At 41.0% G+C, this 10,704-nt stretch overlaps 1 protein-coding gene across 1 annotated transcript; it reads left to right on the plus strand.

Annotated features, from left to right (window-relative positions):
- Window positions 1-2,039: 2,039 nt before the first annotated feature.
- Window positions 2,040-7,459, plus strand: LOC114460532 (low affinity immunoglobulin gamma Fc region receptor II-a-like). Its single transcript, XM_028442408.1, has 7 exons — window positions 2,040-2,106; window positions 2,169-2,525; window positions 2,801-3,190; window positions 3,266-3,346; window positions 3,460-3,558; window positions 6,609-6,677; window positions 7,419-7,459. Exons 1-7 carry the CDS (start codon window positions 2,067-2,069, stop codon window positions 7,457-7,459), a joined length of 1,077 nt encoding a protein of 358 aa, XP_028298209.1. The 5' UTR covers window positions 2,040-2,066.
- Window positions 7,460-10,704: the final 3,245 nt, after the last annotated feature.

Raw genomic sequence — 10,704 nt, forward strand, 5'->3', positions numbered from 1 at the left:
GTCATTAAAAAACACTGAAGTGGAACTCGAACCCGCAACCTATCAAGACCAGCGTCACAATTCACTGTGACATCATATCTTCATAGATGTATGATCTACAGATTTAACTGTATAATAATATAAAACAATAATCAAGCCTTAAAAGTGTATTAATTTAAATGATCATCTCCTCCTTTATATTATCTACAGGTTTGTATTCAGTGAACTTTACTACAGACGTCAGTAGATGTTTTAATGTAGATCAACCTCTCAGTGTGTTTCACTAAATGATCTACATCTACAATGTTAGAAAGAAAACTACTGTTATCACAAAAATAAAAAAACATAAATCAACACAACATTATTAATGATGTGAACACGTCTGTGGTGTGTGATGTCACTAATGTGTTTCAGAGAAAAGTGTTAAGGTTTATTAAAGTGTTCAGGTGGGCGGAGCCAGGTAGAAACCCAGGGTTCTTGACCAGGTTTAGTTCATGGACAATGTTGCCATGGTAACATACTCAGAGATAAACATACCTCACGTTTATGAATGAGATACTCAGAGTTTCATCATTTGATCCTGAACATAGTCAGAGTTTGAACATAACCTACTTTATAGAATAAACCTCTGGTGACACAACATTGTGGTGAACGCAACACAGCAAACGAGGGTCCTCGTACTCCTGCACGGCAAGGTAACACAACAGCAAGCGTTTCTCGCTCCTTCCTGATTTCTCCTCAAACTGCAGCTGGTAGGCAGATACCACAGCTAATATACATGCTAACGTTAGCTGTAGTGGTCACATGTCTGTGTATTAAGCAGATCTGGAAAACATCAGCAGCACAGGACAGAGGCTCCGTTAGTGGGGTTGTGGCAAATTCTGTAACCCAAAAAAATCTGGAGGTGGCCACAGTTCCAACCCCTGCTTCTTCTCAACAGACATTTACTTCCCCTAAAACACGTTTGTAATTCTTCTCCAGTCTGCATTTACTTCACCCACTGGAGTGTCATGTTTAAGAGGGAGTAAATAGCTCCTTAATAGCTTTAGGTTTAGCACTCTTCTTCTCTACCACCGAAAAGCCACAGCTTCTCCACTTTTCATAAATATGTTCATCAAACTACAGATGTGTGTCTGTGATTTTCCTATATTTCCATGTGCCGGAATGCTGCCTTAATGTGATGGATGTGATGTTTGTTTTCAGGATGCTGCTGTGCTCTTAGGGCTTTAGGGCAGTCGGTCTCAATGGTGGGGCGCGCCCCTTAGGGGTGGCATGATCCCCCCCCAATAAAAAAAAAAATAATAATTGCATTGCACTTACATTGATGTTATAAAATATGTTTACATTACAATTTTTTAGTTTTGAAAAAGAATGATGACAATTTTCACCTTTTTCAGTAAAGGTTACATTTTAAACCGATTGAAAGTTTGTGTGGCTGAGGGGGGGGAGGAGGGGGAGGGGGATTAACAGTAATTGTCAGATGAAACAGAAAGCCAAAAGCTTGCTTGGTCTTAAGCTTCAGTATGAATACCGACCTCATGATCTTTCTGACTCTTTCTGGTTTTGCAGGAGGGGTCAGAAAATCCACAGAATAACTGGCCCTCGGCAACCATGCATGTTGCTCTTTGATCCTTTGATGTCAGCTCTTCCAACCACTGTGAAGCAATAGATGTGATGTATTTTAGTCCTAGTTTTACCTTTGTTTGTGTTAAGCCTCTGAGGTTTTAGTGAAATTGTGTTGACAACAGTTTCCAACACTTTTGTGAAGCCCACAGAGAGAAGCATGAGCCTGTATCACCAGAGTGTTTATAAGGTTCTACATCTTCTACAGACGACATTTAGTCTGTTTCATTCTGAACAAACAGTGAGAACATGCAAACCTGGCTCTAATGGAAGACAAAATCACACATCTACAGGATGGTTTTATCATCACCTCTAGTTTGATGTTTACTTACATTACGTTACCAACAGAGGAGCTGTTGGTAACGTAATGTCATCTACAGCAGGGTGAGAGTGAGAAGCTGCACAGACCAAACCACACTGGTTCAGAAGAAGGGGCGGAGTCTTGTCTCTGAGTGTGAGCTGTGATGTTACGAGGCACCATGGAGGAAGCTCTGTGTCTGCTGTGTGAGTAGAAGTTCTCCTTGTGTCCTTCCACCTAAACTCCCACTAACAGCTTTCCTCCTCAGGTCTGAGCTCACTGCTGATGTTTGCCTCACAACAACAACAACCAGGTGACAAAGAGCTCCTCCCACTGCTCCCAGCATCCACCGACTGGGACACCAGTCCATCACACCAGCTCATCACTGTGAGGCCCAGCAGCTCCCAGTTCTTCTCTGGAGACTCTGTGACTCTGAGCTGTGACCTTCACCCATCAAACATCAGCAGAACAACCAGGACACGAGAGTCCCAGTGTGGACAGTGGTGGGGAGAACCTGTAAACTCCTCATGTTATATTCACTACCTGGTCATGTGGGACTCTGGAATGTACTGGTGTGAGAACAGAGATGGAGAAACTAGTGAGAGAATCAACATCACCATCACTGGTAAGATCAGTGTGTGTGTGTGTGTGTGTGTGTGTGTGTTATTAATGTGTGTGTGTGTGTGTGTGTGTGTGTGTTATTAATGTGTGTGTGTTACTGTGTGTGTGTGTGTGTGGTGTGTGTGTGTGTGGTGTGTGTGTGTGTGTGTGTGTGTGTGTGTGTTATTAATGTGTGTGTGTTACTGTGTGTGTGTGTGTGTGTGTGTGTGTGTGTGTGTGTGTGTGTGTGTGTGTGTGTGTGTGTGTGTGTGTGTGTGTGTGTGTGTGTGTCCTCCACAGACTCCTCAGTCCTCCTCCAGAGTCCGGTCCTCCCTGTGATGGAGGGACAGGACGTGTCTCTGAGCTGTAGATCAAAGAACGCTCCGTCCAATCACACGGCTTCTTTCTACAGAGGCGCCGCCCTCATAGGGACCTCCCACAGCGGTCACATGACCCTCCCTGGGGTCTCCAGGTCTGATGAGGACTTCTACAGCTGCAGCATCAGTGGTGCTCAGTCTGAATCCAGCTGGATCTCCATCACAGCTTCTACACTGACTCCTCCCACATCACAGGCTCCTCCCACAGCACAGGCTATTCCCACTGCTGTGTGGGCGCCCCTGTCTGCAGTCTGTGCAGTGGCTCTGCTGGTGTCGCTGGTTTTACTGGTGAGGCGTCACAGGAAGTTGTCAGGTGAGAAAGGGGAGGAGCCTATAGGGAGTCTGTGAGTGATGATAAACCAGTAAAAGTGTGTGACTGTGTTTCCAGCTGCTGAGAGACAAACTGAGGGAGGAGAAGTGACCTACAGTGACCTCCAGCACAGAGCTCCACCAATCAGACGTAACCACGGTACACTGATGGGGTGGAGCCTATCCCCACTGACTCCACCACAGACACACCTGGACAGACACTCAGAAACCATCCCTGCCTGTTAGCATTAGCGTTGTGTGTGTGTGTTGCAGAGAGTGAACCGTCTGTCCTTTACTCTGCAGTGAAGCCTCAGGACGTCTCCTATGGAGAGGTGGTCTTCAACCAGCAGAGGGTCAGACCCCAGCAGAGAGGTACACACTCATACTTCGTCACTGGTTCAACAGGTGTGTACATTGTGTGAAGTGTAGTTTTTCAGTAGCTGTGTTTAGCCCCTCCCTCAGTGATAAAGGTTGTATATTAGGAGAGGATTAATTATCACCTTTCTCACCAACTTCCTGCTTCTTGTGAGCCTCCCTCCACCCACTCAGCATCACAATTAGCGTAATGGACAGAGCTGTTAATAGCAGCAGAAACGAGCCATGGCTGAGTAGTTAGGTGTTGGAAACTATGATGAAAGCTGCGTGAACGGATATGTGTTCATTGATTGGATGAAGATTAGCACCTGAACCAATAGGTAAGTTCTCCTGACAGAGATAAGAGGGAACAATGTGGTGGGGGTGTGGTTAGTGCCATGACACCCCCCATAGTATCCCCTGTAAGCAGAAACGTAGTAGTGCTCTGAACACGTACGTTTATAAGCTGCATTCAACCACTTTCTGTGAAGGAATTCTGTCCATTAGCTTAGCCCATTAGCTTACCCCACTAGCATACCCCATTAGCTTACCCCATTAGCTTAGCCCATTAGCTTACCTCACTAGCATACCCCATTAGCTCAGCCCATTAGCTTACCTCACTAGCATACCACATTAGCTCAGCCCATTAGCTTACCCCACTAGCATACCCCATTAACTTAGATTAAAGATTAAATTAAAGATTAAATCGGGGCTTTCGCCTTTAATTGGCCATGTAATGTTACTACATTAATGGAATTCCTCCTCTGCATTTAACCCATCCCTGAGGAGCAGTGGGCAGCCATTTTTGCGGCGCCTGGGGAGCAGTTCGGGGTTAAGGGACTTGCTCAACATCCCACAGTGACGGCCCAGGTGAGGCTTGAACCGGCAACCCTCAGATTACAAGCCCAGCGTCCTTAACCACTAGGCCACCACTCCCCATACTAGGCCACCACTCCCCATAACTTACCCCACTAGCATACCCCATTAGCTTAGCCCATTAGCTTCGCCCACAGATCCCTCACATACCACCCAATGTGGTGTGAACGTAAACGTTTTAAGTGTGTGAACCCATCCCAACATCTGGATAACTCTGACCTAGTGTCGTTATTTGACTCAGAGACGTTAAACAAATGTTTCTGTTGGGGTTTTTCACTTGTTGCTATAGCAACCATTGGCTCAGAGGTATAACATTTGCTGTTGTCAGATTGCGCTGGTGTTGACGTAGTCTCTTGAAGTTGTAACAGCAGATTGTGGGAGGAGAGTCAGTGTGTTGACATGTGGAGGTTTGACCAATCAGGAAGAGACCTGTCACTCCATCCCCTCCTCCGCAGGTGGAATGAATCCCGGATGATAGGCTGATAAGACACACCCACCAAAGCACACACACACAGCATAGACAGACACTCACATATACGACCTCAGTCATAACACAGCTCACACAGACGGTGGCGCCGCCCATCAGGGAGTTGGGGACCAGAAGTAGTTTTCAGATGGTGCTTAGCCTGCTACAGGCACAGGTGGTTGGATGGTTGGTTAGATGATTGGATGGATAAGGGCAGATCAGCGTCCAACCAGAGGGTGAATCATCTGTAGACAGAGCCAGGCTGGAACATAGAATGTTATTTTTTCCTCAAAAATCTAAAAAATAATTATTTAAATTAACTCCTAATTTTTGCATTGGTTGAGCTTTGTTGTGATGTCATGAATGTGTAATGAATGTGTCATGAATGTGTAATGAATGTGTAATGAATGTGTAATGAATGTGTGATGAATGTGTAATGAATGTGTAATGAATGTGTAATGAATGTGTGATGAATGTGTGATGAATGTGTAATGAATGTGTGATGAATGTGTAATGAATGTGTAATGAATGTGTGATGAATGTGTAATGAATGTGTGATGAATGTGTGATGAATGTGTAATGAATGTGTGATGAATGTGTAATGAATGTGTGATGAATGTGTGATGAATGTGTAATGAATGTGTAATGAATGTGTGATGAATGTGTAATGAATGTGTGATGAATGTGTAATGAATGTGTGATGAATGTGTAATGAATGTGTGATGAATGTGTGATGAATGTGTAATGAATGTGTAATGAATGTGTGATGAATGTGTAATGAATGTGTGATGAATGTGTAATGAATGTGTGATGAATGTGTAATGAATGTGTAATGAATGTGTGATGAATGTGTAATGAATGTGTGATGAATGTGTAATGAATGTGTGATGAATGTGTGATGAATGTGTAATGAATGTGTGATGAATGTGTAATGAATGTGTGATGAATGTGTGATGAATGTGTGATGAATGTGTAATAAATGTGTAATGAATCACAGGTTTAACATATATAAGGTGTCAGAGCTCTGTGTGAACCCAACATCACGACTGTTAGAGAACAAAACAACACAAATATACAAAATGACTCCAAAAACAACAAAATGGTGGTGTATATCTTCTGCAGCAGTAGTTGTTAAAGTGATGAACCTCAGTTTGAGAATAAAGACATGGGCACTATCAGTAGTTCAAACACAAACACCCACAGAGAGTCGAGTCATGCTGTGAGAGGAAGTCGAGGAGAACGATAGAGAAGTAACATCAGTTTATTAAGTGTGATCATTATTATCATCATTATAATGTGACAGAGAAAACACCTGCACACTTTACCTTTAGAAAAGGTGGATTCACTTCCTGTCCCGCACTGGACACGCCCACATTCTACCATAAACGGGATTCAACCCTCCATCACAGCAGGAAAGACAAGAATAAAAGAATTTCAGAATAAAGTCCAGCTGCTTGTGAGTGATGGAGGCCAGTAAAACTATCTATCAGGGCTGGGACTTTAACGCATTAATTGTGATGAATTAATTACTGAAAAATAACACATTAAACTCCAAACAACGTGGAACCTTTCTCATTTCACCAGTTCCTAGTATATCCATAATACTGATGCACAGAGCACCACACAACTAACAGGAGAACCAGAGGGCGTTCATTTTAATTAGCATTAGCATTAGCATTGTGTGTGTGTGTTGCAGAGAGTGAACCGTCCGTCCTTTACTCTGCAGTGAAGCCTCAGGACGTCTCCTATGGAGAGGTGGTCTTCAACCAGCAGAGGGTCAGACCCCAGCAGAGAGGTACACACTCACACTTCTTCACTGAAGAACACACAAACTATTTGTTGTTTCACAACGTCAAACCAGACGTATGGTCAGCCAGTAACCAATCACAGGCTGTTTAGGAGTCACATGGACCGGCGTGAACCATCCCTGCCTGTTAGCATTAGCATTAGCATTAGCATCCTGTTTAGTGTGTGACAAAAGGACAATATAATATAAAATGGACTCCAAAAACAAACAAAATAACGAAAATACACAACAAAAAAACAATGAAAAATACAAGATAATACAAAAAATGGACAAATATGTATAATGACTCCAAAAACAACAAATAAAACAAGAACAAAATTACACAAAAACACACAAAACAGCTAAAATACACATAATGACTCCAGAAACACTGTTATTCTAATGCTGGCGCTAACGTTGATCATGTGACATGTTTGGTGAATGTTTCTATGGTGTGATGGTGTCTGTCCTCTAAAGGTTGATGATTAGCCTCAGTGGGGGCTGGCAGACGCTAACAGACGCTAACAGCCATGCGGTGGCACAGCTTCCTGTTTGTGACTTTATCCACCGCAGGTTGAAAATAACCTCGGACCCTGTAGAGCAGCAGCAGCTCAGACCTCTCACCTCGCTCACCGCATCCCGTTTCATTTTCATACTCACACACACACAGACACGCAGTGGGCCGGAAGGGTCGCAGGTTCTAATCCCACCCTCTGTCTCTGTGTGTGTGTGTGTTCCTGTCTCCTACAGAGCCTGATGTGATCTACTCCACCCTGAACACCACACGCTGATCTTCATCTCACAGATTTAAACAGAAAATCATCTACACGTGTCAAACTCAAGGTCCAGGGCCCAAACCCGGCCCTTTAGATCATCCATTGTGGTCATAATAATAATAATTCAGTTGTAGAGATCTTAGCTCCTCCAATTACACAAATTCACTTAAAAACTCCAATTTTCCCAGGATTATATTATATCACATTTCCAAAAACCTATAATTTTCCTCAAAATATTAAACAAAATTTCCCCAAATGAATTTAAAAAGGTCAAAAATGAATAAAATATGACGTGTAGATCCTGTAGGGACTGAAATCTGTCACTTATTGTTGGTGTTTTACATATTTTACAGATAATTTATGCGTAGAAAAGCAAACTATGGCACAATAATGTTAAATTACTCATTTTCTGCTGCCCCTGAACTAAAATGAGATTTAAAAAGTCAAACTGAACCAAATTAAACAACAAAATAAATTAAATGCATCTTTTAAACTGTATGAACTCGTTTTATTTCATGAAAGACATTCCAAAGACCAATCAGAACAACTCTGATCTCTGCACTTCCTGTTTGGGATCTGCACTTCCTGTTTTAATCCTGTAGCTGTTGATTAGCTCAATGCTAACATAGTGACAGAATCCATCATCATCCGCTACCAGGAAGTGTTACAGAGACTAAATGTCGACTCATGGGTGAGTGAAGCAGCTCTCTAATCAATATTTGAACGTTATTGATAGTAAATTAGGTTGTTAAAGAAACAAGCTAACGGTAGTGTTAGCATCAAAGCTAGTAAGTATTGCGTTAGTATTAGCTAACATGCTAAAGAGAAGTCTGCACATAAATGTTGTTTTGATTTATTTATGTGTTTGTGTTTGGACGACATTTATTTATATTAATTAGAGGCTGATTTTTGTGAATTCTGCAGTTTGTAGAGCTGGAAAATATGCTAGCATGCTACGCTAATAATGTATCACTTATAATTTAGTTCAATTAAAGTTTAACTTAAATTTAAACAATTGTTGTATTTTTTTTCTTCAACATTTTGTTGTGTGTGTGCTCCAGCAAGAGGAAGGGGAGGAGCCTCCTGTGATCACTGTGCGACCAATCAGAAAGCTTGATCTGCATTGAAACAGTGTTTCTCAATGGGGGTACGTGTACCCCAAAGGGTACACGATGGCACTACAGGGGGTGCTAGAGAGAGGAAAATAAACAAACAAACATGTTAAATATGGGGTTTTGTAATGTTTTTTTTTATTAGTTAAAAATAATAATGATGAAAATAATCTTGATTAAAACATGAACTAAAAATACAAGAGTCAGTGTTGGTTCCACATGACCAGAAATGATAAAAACTATAGGAATATATTAATTTATAAATACTGTTTCATTCACTTATTTATAATGAGATTATTTAAAATTCATCCATCATTATAATATATAGATGTTTTTATCATAACATTCTGAGCAAAATGTTCAAGATCCAGAAATAAGAGAAAGGGGGACTAGAACCTAAAATGTCTGAGAACCAGTACATTAAACATCTACTGATATCTGTGATAAAGTTCCCTGGATACAAACCTGTGGAGAATATAAAGGAGGAGATGATAATTTAAATTAATACACATTTAAGGCTCTACATTTACATTATGATAGTGTGTAATGACGTCTTCTTTAAACATCCAGACGACTCTGGCGACTACATTACATCAAAAATCAATATAAATGATGCAACGTCAAGCGGCCGTCACTGTGTGTAGAACTGTGGCTGCACTGAGAGGGCTGTTCCTCTACTTACTGAGGCCAAAAGAAAGTGGAATACTCCTTAATACACCTTTTAAATTATAATTATATAGTGAGTGAACTCATCCTTTAGTACCTCTAAGTTCATCATTTAAACCATAAGTACAGGTGGAGCTGTCTATGATAAGAGCTGGAAACGTACTAGGACTAGAACCTTTTTAAAATATCTCAATTTTTTTGAAGCTATTTGACGATATACGATATATATCTGGATATTTTGCCCTTGCATTGAGATGATGCTTTGACGCATATAATTGAACCAAAATGGCATCACTCAATATATATTGATGTTTTCTCTGTGATGTCAATGGGGTTAGCCCTAACTATTATATCATAACATACCTGTTAGTTTCTTTTTTCAGAGACTTAAAATATTTGAAGTCAGTTAAAGCCACATGTCTAATGTCACACAGGGATCTTTATTAACATAAGTGTAGAGAACAAAATCAACATTTAGAAAACTAATTGTCTTGTGTACATTTTTAAAACAACTTCAGCTGACCAAAGTGCTGTACTGTTTAATTATTATAATTAACTATCAATTATTTATTTATTATTACTGGCAATAGACGGCTTGCATACCTCACTGCGCATGTCCATAAGAAGCTTGCACCAAATGCGTCTGAATGCCTGCCAACACCGTGATACGATATGGAGAGAGAAGATACTTTGTACTTTTTAAAACCAGAAAATGTACGCAGAGCTGTAATTTCCACATAATTTGAGGCCACAACAGTCGCACAGTTGAAGAAGTAGCTGAGATGTAAAAATGGCAATTTAAAGATGGAAAAAGGACCTGATCCAGAGGTGAGTTCCTACGTCTGTTCCCTACTTACACATGTTACCTACCTACGCTTGTAACCTACCCACGCATGTTACCGCCTGTGCATCAAGTCTACATACTGTACGTCCTGAAGATCCTCTATACTGTTGACGGATGGATGCCAAACCCGGAAAGAAGATGAGAAAATGATTAGATTTGATAAAAACAACTCTAACATTTTTAATTGTTCCTTTGTGTACTGCTTTGAACTCCAGTAGCTGAGGTGATCAAAGTCAGGTTCCATAAAGCAGTACGGGATACGGAATTTTTCGTATGAATCAAAACCAGTGTAGAATTTCATCTTTGCAGGATGTGACTTAATACTAAGAATACTTAAGGTTTTTTAAGCCATACCTTGCCTGACATTTTCAGTACCTGCCTGGGCCATACTGTCAAAACCTATTACTTTCTTCTGGGTGGTTGCCATGGTTTATTTTTTATTTATTTATTTATTCAGTTTATTTCCGACATGGTTGCATTCACAGAAGTTTTGTTATTCCCTTTTCTTTTTTTTGTTCTTTTGTCCATGCCGAAAAAGGAGACGAGAGAAGCAGTTTGCATATCCAAGGCCCGTCCACTGTTTTGAACACAGAAATTTTAAATCAAAGCTTGTCTGTCTGGTCAAACAGTCTTAGGTT

Source organism: Gouania willdenowi, unplaced genomic scaffold (assembly GCF_900634775.1).
Source record: "Gouania willdenowi unplaced genomic scaffold, fGouWil2.1 scaffold_51_arrow_ctg1, whole genome shotgun sequence".
Classification (NCBI taxonomy): Eukaryota; Metazoa; Chordata; class Actinopteri; order Blenniiformes; family Gobiesocidae; genus Gouania; species Gouania willdenowi.

Coding starts and splice junctions, on each gene's coding strand:
- LOC114460532 (XM_028442408.1), top strand. CDS start 2,067: ATGTTACGAGGCACCATGGAGGAAGCTCTGTGTCTGCTGT. Junction 3,191..3,265: donor GCGTCACAGGAAGTTGTCAG/GTGAGAAAGGGG, acceptor CTGTGTTTCCAG/CTGCTGAGAGACAAACTGAG. Junction 6,678..7,418: donor GGTCAGACCCCAGCAGAGAG/GTACACACTCAC, acceptor TGTCTCCTACAG/AGCCTGATGTGATCTACTCC.